This window comes from Mustela lutreola, chromosome 13 (assembly GCF_030435805.1).
Source record: "Mustela lutreola isolate mMusLut2 chromosome 13, mMusLut2.pri, whole genome shotgun sequence".
NCBI classification, from domain to species: domain Eukaryota; kingdom Metazoa; phylum Chordata; class Mammalia; order Carnivora; family Mustelidae; genus Mustela; species Mustela lutreola.
This window is the reverse complement of record NC_081302.1, coordinates 450,232-463,731: the sequence shown is the minus strand read 5'-3', so window position 1 is coordinate 463,731 and position 13,500 is coordinate 450,232. Positions and strand designations below refer to the sequence as shown.

General features: G+C 57.2%; 1 protein-coding gene across 4 annotated transcripts in view; it reads left to right on the top strand.

Annotated features, from left to right (window-relative positions):
• Window positions 1-4,064: 4,064 nt before the first annotated feature.
• TMEM255B (transmembrane protein 255B) overlaps window positions 4,065-13,500 on the top strand; it is a 44,358-nt gene continuing 34,922 nt past the window's right edge. Inside the window, exons 1-2 of one of the 4 annotated variants that reach the window (XM_059144675.1) lie at window positions 4,065-4,367; window positions 12,262-12,404. In XM_059144675.1, the coding sequence (XP_059000658.1) occupies window positions 4,322-4,367; window positions 12,262-12,404 (189 nt within the window). In that variant the 5' untranslated portion in view covers window positions 4,065-4,321. The remainder of the gene's footprint in view (window positions 4,368-12,261; window positions 12,405-13,500) is intronic. The other 3 variants (XM_059144674.1, XM_059144673.1, XM_059144676.1) reach the window with 3 other exon arrangements.

Here is a 13,500-nt window from a genome sequence, read left to right as displayed (position 1 = left end):
CTCCGGCAGGGGCTCCCGCAGGAAACGGACAGGCAGTAAGAGAGGCGTGGGGGGGTCAGCCGGCCCCAGCAGGACCCACACAGCCCACCAGTGCCCTCCCCGCACCCGGCAGGGAGGATGTGGGTCTTGGGGACAGTCACGAGGGGTGCCCAGATGCCCCTGCCACACGCTGTCCCCCATCCGCACGCGTCGGTGTGTACACACGTGTGCCCATGTGTGCGAGTGTGCACATGTACGTGTGCGTGTGTCCATGCGCGTGTGTGCTCGCGGGGCCCCGAGGACGAGGCCCCTGCTGGGAAGTCAGGGGATGGAGGGGAGGTGTCCTGTGGTCCGGAATCGTGGCGGCAACGGCCTCCCGCCCTCCAGCACGGCCTCACCCCTGAGCCTCTGGAGCTCTCCCCTTCCTGGCTGGGTCCTCAGGCCTGACACAGCCGACCTCCTCCTGGCACCACGTGGACCCCTGGAACCACCGGCCTCCTCTCTGTCCGGGATGCAGGCCTGCCCGGGAAGCTCGGTGTCCCGGGTCTGGGTTCCCGCGGGGGCCGGGGTAGGTCTGCCGCTGGGGCGCCGGGGTGTCCCTCGCTGGACCCGTCCACGGACCCCTGTTAGCACGGCGACCTGGCCAGCGCTCGGACCATCGAGCGGACGGCCTGCTCTAGTCCTGCTTTCTCCGCGAGGCCACCGTGCTCGGAACGCGCCGGTCTGCACGGCCCTTCTGTGCGGCTCTCCTCCTGCCTTGTGCACGGATGGACCCCAAGAGACCTTTGCTGGTCGTGGGAATGAAAGATTAAATTAAATGTCTGTAGTCAGGTCAATACGCCCTTTCCCTCGTGGAGGCTGAGATCCGGCTGACCTGGCTCAGATCTGGTTTCTGCCATTGAACAGATTCTTGACTTTGGAAAAATTATTTAAGTTCTCGGGGCCTGTTTCTTCATTTGTGAAATGATATTATGGAGATTAATCGAGGAGAAGCTGTGGCCACGGGGGCGGGGGGCGTGGCAGGGGTGCGCGTGGCCCGGGCTCAGCCAGGGAGAGCTGCCGCCCAGCATGCTCGCGGTCTGAAGGGACACGGGCTCAGAGGGCCGCGGTGGCTCCGGGAGAGCCGCTCGGGTGGGGGGACTCGGGTGTTTCCGGGGGTGCACTGGGACCCGTGCTCGCGCAGGGGGAGGTCGCGGCGGGCGCGCCGAGGGTGCGTCAGCTGCAGCCGCTGTCACAGGCACCTTCGCACGCCGTGTGTTTTCCCTCACGACAGGGACTGATGAAATCAGAGGCTCAGAAAGCCTCGCCGGTGCCATCGTCACTAACGGAACACGAGGGCTCGTTCGCCAGCGAAGGGAGATACCTAACGTTCCAGAGCGCCAAGGGGACCCTTCCTCGGGGCCGGGACACCCCCACGGCGCTTCCCTGACCGCGGACAGGTCCGTCGGACGCCCCCAAACCCGAGCCCACGCTGGGGCTGCCGCCAGCAGGGCGCCTCTCCCCAGCCCCCGCGTCTGAGGGGCTCATCTTTCACGATCGAACCCCAGGCTCGTCCCTCCTGCTGCCGGACCTTCTGCACGGGGTCCTCCTCGCCGAGGGTCGAACGTCCTCACGTGACCGAGGGATGACACGGTCCCCCCGGGGTGTGCACCCTGGCCCTTGACGAGGGAGCGCGGCGGGGCACGACCGTCTGCGCCACGTCGACCTCGCTCCCACCCAGTGCCAGCAGCCATGTGAGTGGCTTCAAGCGTCGAAACTCTCACTGGGGGTATGGAGGTTCCCCATCTTTTCTGTTTTTGTTTTTAAATATTTCATTTACTTATTTGACAGAGACAGAGAGAGAGACTGAGCGCAAGCAGGGGAGGGGCAGAGGGAGAAGAGGCTCCCTGCCCAGCAGGGAGCCTGACGTGGGGCTCGATCCCAGGACCCCGAGATCACAACCCGAGTGAAGGCAGACGCTCAACGACCGAGCTGCCGGCGCCCTGAGCGGTGCCACTCTTAATGTTACTCACACGCCAGCTCCGTGTCCACTTCGGTCCTACACGAAGACACAGAAGTGGCAGGCAAGGAAGCTGTGACACCGGTCTCGGGGCGTGGGCAGCAGAGAAGACAGCGGGAGATACAACGTCCTGCATGGCCTTCGGCGTCCCCACATGCCCTGCACGACCACCCCCGGGACCCTGTGTGTCTCCCATGACCAACCCCCAGATCCAGTGCCCCCCTGCACCCACTCCCTGGGACCCCAACACTGCCATGAGCCCCCCACAGCGACCCCAACTCCCTTCTTTCGTGCTTTGCTCCGCTGTGGCGCGCCCGTCAGCGAAGGTGATCTGTCTTCCACTTGCAGTGAAATCCGCACATCTGGGACCGCGGAGGCCAACCCTGGGCACCTTCCCTGTTGTGTGGTTTGTCCTCCAGTGACTTTCCAGACCGTGCATCTGTCTCCAGGACCCGTTCCCCACAAGTCTCCCAGAAGCCGCATTGCTGGCGGCAAATACGTCTTTGCTGATGCAGGGCCCGGCCCCTCATGCCTGTCGCCTTCCTGTCCTTGCGGTCGTCACCCAGCTGCCCTGGACGTCCCAGCAGGTCTGCCGTGGAGGGTGCGCCTGTGTGGCAGGACTCAGAGCCCCGCTGGCTGAGTCTGTGTCTACGTGATCTTCTTAACGTCAATATGGATTTGTCCAGTCCTCTGATTATCTTCAGACTGGAAGAGGGCCGATTTCCTCTTAATTGTCTTAGCAAGAGCTAAATTAAATGACATTTAAAAAAACCCTGATCCCAGGCCATTGCTATCTGCTGAGGTCAGCTTGCTGCGGGCCGCAGTGTCCCCTCGAGGTGGGCCAACCCGTGGTCAGTGGGCACCATGGCACAGGAGCTAAGTCACACTGGGTGGGGAGGAGGTCCAAGGAGTGGCTTATAGGGTCCCTCCCCACAGTGACAGGTGAAGGGTTTGGAAGAATTCTAGATCTGCCCTTGGTCATGCACTTAGCCTCCTGGGGCCTCGGTTTCCCCATCTGTGCAAGGGATCAGCGTTGGGATTGCCTGAGGCCACCACAGTGTGGATGGGATGGGCTGTGTGGGCTACTGCTCCCCGCCAGGCGCCCGGGGGGCCCTCTGACCCCCTCGCTGGCTCCCCGGGCTGGGTCTGCCTCCCTGGCACAGCGTCCGAATGGTGGCCTGCTCGCAGGCGTCACCTTCACAGGGAGACCCATGTGGTGACCCCTCCTGCCGCCACTATGTCCCTATTTTGTCGGAGCCCCCGTGCCAATGGGAGCGCCCGGCTGTGCCTGTTGTGCTGTGGCCGCAGGTGGGGCCGAGCTGTGTGTCCGTGTTCGTGGCAGGCACAGCGTTGGCCCCCGGAGAGTGGTGGCCTTCGTCACAAATGCTGCATCCACAGAGTTGGGGTTGGGGGTCAAGGTCAAGCTCAGGGTCCCAGTTCTGTAAGACACAGGTTTTCGACGACAGCAGTGGGTAGCCTGGGCTCGTGGGCGCGTCCTTGGGAAGGAAGGGCCGGGACCTAGTCCAAGTCCAAGTCCCTGCCTCGCCACTGACCGGCCACCCCGTGGGGGCACAGTGCTGCTTCCCACGACACTCCCCTGATTCCCAGGGAGGCCAGGAGCTCTGCCTCAGGGGCCGGCTCTGACACCAACGGTCATGGCACCTATGGTCTTTGCAAGACCCTCTCCTTGCCGCCAAGCGAGGCAATGGGTCCTGGGACCCCGTTCTCTGGCCCCTCCCATCCTGACCGGGGGTTTTACTCAGTGCCAGCCTGACGGGGGTGAAGGTGAGTGGGTGGGGGGTGTGGCGGGGTGAAGGCGAGCAGGGGAGGAGTGTGACGGGGTGAAGGCGAGCAGGGGAGGGGTGTGACGGGGTGAAGGCGAGCAGGGGAGGGGTGTGACGGGGTGAAGGCGAGCAGGGGAGGGGTGTGGCAGGGCCTGCATTCCTTTGTCCAAGGGGAGTGGCCCTAACCCTAACCCCTCTGGACAGGGGCAGGGCAGCTGCGGCCGCCCGTGTGGGCAGGTGGGCCGGCCCCCCCGCGTCCGTCCCTAACAAGGCACACCCCGCAGCCCCGCAGCCCCGCAGCCCCGCAGCCCCGCAGCCCCGACCAGAGATCCCGCAGGAGTCCCCAGCTGGTCTCCCTCTAGGCCTTCCACTTCCTACCCCTCCCCCAGTATCCGGACCTGTGGCGGCAGGGGGAGGGAGGGAGTGCAGGTGGGAAGGAGGCGGTCCGTACAGAGAAGGGGCGGGGCTCAGGGCCTCAGATCCTCCGATCCTGGGGGACCCCTGCCAGCCCAGACAGCCTCCGTGCCCTGGGCACCCGGACGGCAGGCCCTCCCCCGGGATGCAGCCGCCGGCGCCTGGGCCCCTGGCCCTGCTGGACACAACAGGTGAGAGAGCCGCTGGCATCCTGGCTGTGCTGGGACAGGCCGCGGGCTGCAGTCCTGGGCGGGGGTCGAGGGCAGGGTCGAGGGACCTCCCTGTCACCCAGTCTGTTACCAGGGATCCTGCCCTCCGCCTCCCCTGCCCTAGCCCAGGCGTTGCTAGACCTTGGTTCAAGGGATGGTGGTGGCTGCCCTAGTTTGGCCGCAGCTCTGTTCCGACCCCCCACAGCCTTCTGCCCCACAAGTTCCTGGAACCCTGTTCTTTGGCCAGACCTGCCGCAGCCTGGAGGAGGCTCAGGGGCCAGAAGAGAGGGTGTGTTTTCCTCAGGGGGGTCCGGGCAGACTCTGAAAGGGGCAGCGAGACTTGCTTCCCAGTGGAGACCTGCAGGACAGGCCCTGTGCGCCTCCTAGGCTCCCTGCGGGGGGTGGGGGGGTGTCCCACTGGACGTGCCCGGCTGCCTGTGGCACCTTTGGGGCGTCTCTTATTAAAAGCCAGAGGGGTCGATGTTGTTTGATTGTTAAATAATGAATGACAAAAGAATCTGGCTTCTTGGTTGAAAGAAACAGACGCACCCCACCCTCCATGCTCGGTGCTCCGTGAGCCTGTTTTCTCCTCCAGACCCCGCTTACTCCCTGGGCGCTTCCTTACTAGCGTTGGTGACAATGAGGGCTGTCACTGCTTGTTACTATGTCATCACCCTGCAGTGACGGCTGGTTCGAAGAGCACTTCGTTTTCCTTCTGATGAGGAGTTCTACCAGGATTGGGCTCTTACCTAAAGCACAGACACTGGGGCAGCTGGCTGGCCTTCTGAGTCCTGTCCCTCGATGTTTCTGCGGTCAGCACGCTGCCCCTGTCCCCCATATCAGGAAACAGGAAGCAGGTGGCTGAGTCGCAGGGTTCTGCACGGGTCTCTTTCCCCAGGGGACATCACTTTGCCTCTGGGACCAGGTGTCCCCACGTGGCTTCTCTCCGGGAGGCCGAGGCCCTGTTTCAGGGAGACTGTGACCCGGGACGCTTCCCAGCTGCAGCCCCCGGTCTCCGGGACAGGATCTGCTCCGCCTGGATGCGGCCAGGCTTCCCCAGGAGCCGTGGCAGGGAGAGGGCTCGGGCAGGGGTAACGGGGAGATGCCGCTGGTGGCCTTCAGCGTCACCCCTCAAACGCCTCTCCCAGAGGGAGGAAAGCCGGTTAACAGCACCCGCTACCTGTCGCAATGTGCTCTCCACCCGCGATGAGCCTTTCCCGACCTCCCTGCGCCCCCAGCTCTCTCGTGCTCTCTCTGCCACTTGCAGCATTGAGGGCCGGGTAAAGCTGCTGGCTGTCACTGCCTCTCCTGTCCAGGGCAGGAAACTGAGGTCAGGGCCTCCAGGCCACACTCAGAAAGCTGCCTGTCAGTCTGAGCCGGGTGTGGGCTCCAGCAGCAAACAGGGCAGACAGATCCTGCTTCACGGGCCTCCCCTCTGGGCGGCTGGAGGCCACCCGGCCGGTCTGGGCAGCTGTCCGTGGGGTAGAAAGCAGACAGGAGAGATCTTGGTTGAGGTGGGATCCATCGCTCGTAGCAGCGCACATGCTGACAGTCTGGAGACGGGCAGGAGGACTCAGGGGCCGGACTGGGGGCTCTGTGGTCTTCCTCCAGTGCAGGACCATTTTGTCTCCAAAACCAGATCGTTTTTGCATGTCTTAGGGTAATTATAAAGATGTCCTACCTTCCTTCCTTGAGTTTCTTTCTCATTCCCTTATTTTTATGTCATGTCCTGTGTTGAGAAACAGTGTGTACGGGCAGGAGTCTTCTTGCTACCTGTGTTGTGCGTGGGGTCAGGACACTGCCGCTGGCCGGCGCCGAGCTTCCCGCGCCCCGCGTGGGCCCCGCCGCTGTCCTTCCGGCCCCTGGCTCACCTGGGGACTGTCTGGGAGCGATGCCGGAGCGGCGCCTCCTGGAGCCGCAGCCTCGGAGGGAAGGTCAGACCCGGGACAAAGCGGAGGACGCGGGAAGGCCCGGGGAGCCGTGCTTGGCTTCTGGCTCCGTGAGCGGCCACGGGAGCGTCCCTGCGGGCTCGGACCGGGACGTGCTGCCGGGCGGGTGTGCGAGGCGCTGCGAGGCCGCGGCAGGTGCGCCGCAGGGAGCGGACGCCGGGCCGTCTGACGCCTTGGGCCTAACGTGTGCGATACACAAACTGAGGAAAAAGCAGCCGAAAGTGTTTGAGGAGGAGGGCGTGCGTGTGAGCTCACGGGCGACTCGCTTCTGCATGTGTAAGGGTCCCCGTCGCGGGGCCGCACCTGGGCTTGCCATTGAGCTTCGCGGAGCCACCAGACGTGTGCACAGTCACACCCAAAGCGTCGGGGGCGTCACGTGAGTGTGTGCAGCGGCCAGCCCGGAGTTGGGCTCAGATCCGCGGCCGCTCCCCCCCAAACACACACGATGTTGACGGAAGAACTGGGAGTGCAATGAAACACCCGATTTTGTCTTTTCCTTTTTTATTAACATACAATGTAGCATTAGCCCCAGGGGCTCAGGTCTGTGAATCGCCAGGTTAACACACTTCACAGCACTCAGCATAGCACATGCCCTCCCCAATGTCCATAACCCCCCCTCCCCGCCCCCCTCCTCCCTGCAACCCTCAGTTTGTTCTGTGAGATGAAGAGTCTCTTACAGTTTGTCTCCCTCCCGATCCCGTCTTGTTTCATTTTTCCCTCCCTTCCCCCCAACCCCCCACCCTGCCTCTCCACTTCCTCATATCAGAGAGATCATATGATCATTGTCTTTCTCTGATGGACGCATTTCACTCAGCATAATACCCTCTAGTTCCATCCATGTCATCGCAAATGGCGAGATTTCATTTCTTTCGATGGCTGCATAGTATTCCATTGTGTATATGAACCACGTCTTCTTGATCCATTCATCTGTGGATGGACATCTAGGTTCTCTCCATAGTTTGGCTATTGTGGACATTGCTGCTGTGAACATTCAGGTGCATGTGCCCCTTCAGAGCACTGCATTTGTTATCTTTAGGGTAAATACCCAGTAGTGCGATTGCTGGGTCATAGGGTAGCTCTATTTTCAACTTTTTGAGGAACCTCCAGAGTGGCTGCACCAGCTTGCATTCCCACCAACAGTGCAGGAGGTTCCCCTTTCTCCGCATCCTCACCAGCATCTGTCATTTCCTGACTTGTTGATTTTAGCCATTCTGACTGGTGTGAGGTGGCATCTCATTGTGGTTTGGATTTGTATTTCCCTGATGCCAAGTGATGTGGAGCACTTTTTCATGGGTCTGCTGGCCATCTGGATGTCTTCTCTGCAGAAATGTCTGTTCATGTCCTCTGCCCATTTCTTGATTGGATTATTTGTTCTTTGGGTTGAGTTTGATAAGTTCTTTATAGATTTTGGATACTAGCCCTTTATCCGATATGTCGTTTACAAATATCTTAGTTGTCTTTTGGTTTTATTGACTCTTTCTTTTGCTTGGATGATCTATCCATTTCAGTGAGGGAGGTGTTAAAGTCCCCTACTATTACTGTATTATTGTCAATATGTTTCTTTGATTTTGTTATTAATTGGTTTATATAATTGGCTGCTCCCACGTTAGAGGCACAGATATTTGAAATTGTTAAATCTTCTTGTTGGACAGACCCTTTATGTATGATATAGTGTCCTTTATCATCTCTTTTTATAGCCTTTGGCTTAAAATCTAAATTATCTGAAATAAGGATTGCCACCCCAGCTTTCTTTTAATGTCCATTAGCCTGGCAAATTGTTTCCTACCCCCTCACTTTAAATCTGGAGGTGTCTTTGGGTTTAAAGTGAGTTTCTTGCAGTTGGCCTATTGATGTTTTTTGTTTTTTTTTTTTAATCCATTCTGACACCTTGTGTCCTTTGATTGGGGCATTTAGCCCATTCAAATTCAGGGTAACTATTGAGAGATGAATTTAGTGCCATTGTATTGCCTGTCAGGCGACTGTTACTGCATATTCTCTGTTCCTTTCTGGTCTACTAATTTTAGGCTCTCTCTTTGTTTAGAGGAGCCCTTTCAATATTTCCTATAGAGCTGGTTTGGTGTTTGCAAGTTCTCTCAATTTTTGTTTGTCCTAGAAGGTTTTTATCTCTCCTTCTCTATTTGGTGACAGTCCAGCTGGATATAGTATTCTTGGCTGCATGTTTTTCTCATTTAGTGCTCTGAGTACATCATGCCAGCTCTTTCTGGCCTGCCAGCTCCCTGTGGATAGGTATGCTGACAATCTAATATTCTTACCATTGTATGTTACAGACTCTTGTCCCGAGCTGCTTTCAGGATTTTTTCTTTGTCACTGAGACTTGTAAGTTTTACTATTAGATGATGGAGTGTGGACCTATTTTTATTGAGTTGAGCGGGATTCTCTGTGCATCCTAGATTTTGGTGCTTGTTCCCGTCACCAAATTAGGGAAATCCTCTGCTATAATTTGCTCCAATATACCTTCTGCCCCCCACCTCTTTCTTCTTCTTCTGGAATCCCAATTATTCTAATATTGTTTTGTCTTATGGTATCACTTATCTCTCGAATTCTCCCCTTGTGGTCTAATAGTTGTTTGTCTGTCTTTTGCTCAGCTTCTTAATTTTCTGTCATTTGGTCTTCTGTATCACCAATTCTCTCTTCTGCCTCATTCATCCGAGCAGTGAGAGCCTCCATTTTTATTGCATCTCATTAATAGCTTTTTAAATTACAACTTGGTTAGATTTTAGTTCTTTTATTTCTCCAGAAAGGGCTTCTCTAGTATCTTCTAAGCTTTTCTCGAGCCCAGCAAGCTCCTTGAGAACCGTCATTCTGAACTCTGGTTCTGACATATTACTCATGTCCGTATTGATTAGGTCCCTAGACTTCGGTACTGCTACTTGTTCTTTTATTTATTATTTTTTGTGTGGTTTTTCTGCCTTATCATTTTATCCACATAAGAATAGATGGATGAGAGAACAAAATACTAAAAGCGAAGCAATGACCCCAGAAAAATATACACTAACCAGATCAGAAGAGACCAAAAACTGGGGGGTGAAAAAAACTGGGAAAAAAGAAAAATATATACATATATTAGACTGGTGAGTAGAACATAGCCAAACACTTGGTTTTGGGTATTTTGGTCTGTTAGAAGAAACTACCTCCCAAAATTTTAAAGAAAGAAAAACTTACATGTATGCAGAAGAAGAAGGGTAAACACGACGAAGGGATGGAATCTGACTGTAAAGATAAAAATTTAAAAAGATTCTAAAAAAGGAATTTATATATATGAAGTTGGTTGAAAAAGGAGTAAGAAGAGGGGTGTCTGGGTGGGTCAACTGTTAAGCCTCTGCCTTTGGCTCAGATCATAATCCCAGGGTCTTGGGATCGAGCCCCGCTTTGGGCTCCCAGCTCCACCGGAGGCCTGTTTCTCCCACTCACGCTCCCCTTGCTTGTGCTCCCTCTCTCGCTGTCTCTCTCTGTCCAATAAATAAGTAAAAATCTTCTTTAAAAATGAACAAAGAAAACAGAAAAAGAGGAAAGTATGTGATCAGGCTGGAGACTAGAACAGAGCCTTGTGCTACATTTAAAGTATATTTTGATCTATTAGAAGAAATTGTATCCCAAATTTTTAAAGAAAAAGAACCTATATGTATTCTAAAATAAGGTTAAATACAATGAAGGGATAGAATACGCCTATAACAATGGAAAGTTAAAAATATTTCTAAAGATAAAATAATTTGAAAGGTTAAAATAGGAAAGAGGAAAAGTTAAAAAATAGAGTAAGCAGAAATCAAATTAAAAAAATTAACTGTGCAATATAATGGATCATGGGAAAACCATGAATTCTCTGCATTGCTTTCCCCAGCTCTGGAGTTTGCAGTTTTCCTTGATCGGTGAGCTTGGCCATGGCTGGATGTTCTTGCTGATCTGGGGGAGGGGCCGTTGCTCTGATTCTCAAGTGTCTTTGCCTGAGGCGGAATTGCACAGCCCTTGCCAGGGGTCGGGCTAAGCCATCTGCTCGGGTTCGCTCTCGGAGCTTTTGTTCCCCGAACAATTTCCGTAGAATTTCATTCCGGGAATGGAAATGGTGAACTCCCTATCTCCAGCCAGGAGGAGGTGAGAGCCTGGGGCCCCCTCCTCTGTGCCCCTGCCGAGAGAAGCCGTCGGTCCCTCCTGTCTCCCTGGTCTCTGGCGGCGCTCTGAACTCCCCTGGTTTGTGACCGAGCGTCTCTGTCTCTGGCGCGCAGTCCCGTTTGGAGTCTCCAAACCCAGCACATTCCTGCCGCAGGCTCCTGAGCCACTCCCCCTGGGAGATCTGCCACCTGTGGGGTCCCTGCTCGAAGGGCAGTGGCCCGACTGTGCCTCGGGTCACGGTTTAAGGTGACCCTGACCTGAGAACCGACTCTTTGGCTCCCTCTCTGCAGCCGGCTTTCCTACTCTGATACCTGCGAGCTCTGCCTCACTCAGGCACCCCCGATCCTCTGGTGACCCTGTGGGACCTGAGACCATGCTGTCCCCGCGAGGGCTCCACCCCCCTCTTAGCCTCTGGAGTGACGTCCCTCCATGGAGCCGACTTCTAGAAGTTCAGATTTTGTGCTCCGCTGCTCCGCCGCTTGCCGGGAGCTGGCCCCTCCCCCACAGTCTATCTTCCCATCACGTTGGATTCACGTCTCTGCACGTCCTACCTTATAGAAGGTGGTCGATTTTCTGTTCCTAGAATCGCAGCTCTTCTTCTCTTCAATCTCCCTTTGAGTGTGTCGGTGCTCAGAATGGTCTGATAACTGTCCAGCTGATCGGCTGCGAGCTGATGTCATCTCGGTCTCCTGCCCCCTGCCACCCTGTTTTTCTTTCAGCCTGATTTCATTTTGGAATCACAGGGAGATAGTTAAGCTTTGAAAAAGCGAAACCCCAACAGCGTGTCTGCACTCGGCGTGGATTCTCTCCTGGCCGGCTGCCTCGGCTGGGCAGCCCCCGCTGCTGCGCTTGCCGTGGGTGCCTGTGTGTGAACGGTGCCTGGAAGGGAGGCCTCCCCGCCTTCCCCGAGACACACCCCAGGGAAGAACGTTAGATGAATGAGAAACCCAGACGTCAAGACTCGAGGCAGAAGGTCTCCTTTATGGCTGCTTTCCAGAGTTCCATGACATCTAGAATGATGTTTGCCTACAGATCCTGGGACTCCCAAAGTGGCGGCTGTGGTCCGAGACCTTATTCTGCTTACGTGAGTTTGGAGGTAGACAGCCCAGGCCTGTCTTCCAGCTCCGCCATCCTGCAAGTGTGGCCTCCATTTGCAAGGTGCCCTCCGGGCCCAGAATGACCTCTGGGGCTTTATGGTCTTATTCGAGCAGCAGAAAGGCTGACAGGGAGAAAGGCCGAGGGACGGGCTCCTCCGAGAGATTTCCTGCAGGTCCTAATGAACACTCTTTGTTTCGCGGGATGATAAATGGTCAGGCATGACCTCTGCTGAGGGCTGCCAGGATGAAGGCTCTGGGGGACATACAGACCAGGATGGGCATTGGTTTGGGGGTGAGCCCTGGGGGCACGATCTCTGAGGCAAGAGGGCAGAGCAGGGAGAGAATGTCCCCGCTCACCCTCATGGGGTCAGCACTGGGGGGTCCGATGTCGGGTGTTGAATCCTGAAGCAATCCCCCGCTGTGGGAACACGGAACTGCGAGTGAGGCTGCGTGGTGCCGACGCGTGTCCTTAGGAAAGACATCCAGGAGCCGGGTGGGGACCTCTCATGTGAGGTGCGTGGGGAGGGACGCCCTGATTTCCTGCCCTGGAAAGAGGCATCCGTGTCTGTGGGTGGGCTGGGGCCTTCCAGAGGCCACTTCGGTCACCTGAGGAGGGAGTGGCCTGGGCAGAAAGTGGGTCTGGGGGGACCCCGCTCTGAACCCAACCTGTTGCTGATGGTTCCTCATTTGTACTCCTTCTAGAAGGGTTTGCAAGGAGAAAAAAGGACGCCCTTTGGTTTGTGGGGTCTCTGCTTGTGGTCTCTGCCGCCATTCTGACCGTCGGCCTCGCCGCCACCACCAGGACGGAGAACGTGACCGTGGGGGGCTACTACCCAGGGATCATCGTGAGTGCTGCTGCCCTTGGGGCCTGTTGGGAGGGCCACGGGGGGTTACAGTCTCTACTCCAGCTCATGGGGTTGGAGCGTAAGGCGGGGAAGCCACTGTGGGTGGTCGTGGTCAGCAGAATCTGCCCCCGGAGGCACCTGTATCCTCCCTGGGCCCTGTGGCTGTGCTGGCTGCTGGCTGGCCAGCCCCAAGAGACACCGTCATCCTGCCTCATGTGGCCGGGGTGGCGTGAGCACGGGGGGCCCATGCGAGTGCAGGAGGGCAGGTGCACGGTCGGAGCTGGAGAGGGGGGAGGTGCTGGTGGTGGAGGATGCCCAAGCTGGTCATGGCCTGGGCGCTAGAGCAGGACAGACCCTGGCCTGGACTTAGCCCAGGACCTCTGGATTGAACCCACCCCAAAACAGCTGACCGCACCCCGTCTGGGAGAACAGACACGCGTCTTAGGGGAGGCCGGCCGAGGAGCCCCAGCTGTGGTTGTGCCAGTCAGTCCCTCTCCTGGGGCAGCAGGAGGGCCGCCATCCACGCCGCACTTAGGCTGCGGGCAGGAACACCCCGGCAGACAGGACAGCGACTGAGATCCCGCAGGAAGTGCTCCCCAGCTCAGGATGGTCGAGGGTTAAGCATTCACGCGCACTGCCGCCGCAGCAGACTCCGCTCCAGGCACTGCTGCCGCAGCAGACTCCGCTCCAGGGTCCCCACCGCACCTCCTTTATTTTATTTACGATCTGCGGGATCTGCCCGTGCGGTGTTTGAGGCCACATACACGGAGTGTTTGTGCAGAGAAAGTCTCACCAGTGAAGGCTTCAGAGCTGCCTGTATTCCGGGGGCCCCACCTTTCTGCTGGGGGTGGGGGGTGAGGGGCTGTCCCCCCATGCTGGCTGAGGGAGCCCATGCGACGCTCCTTTCTGCGATCAGGACTTGAAGCAGTTGAACATGGAAGTTGAGACGCGTCAGGTTTCAGCAACCTCGATTCCAGTCACCGGCATAGCCTGAGCCCGAGAAGCCCACCGCAGTGGGCAGGGGCCTGTCTGCTTCTCGGTGGCCAGGGTGTCAGGGGGCGGGACCAGTGGCCTTGTCCCTTGGCCGAAAGCCTTC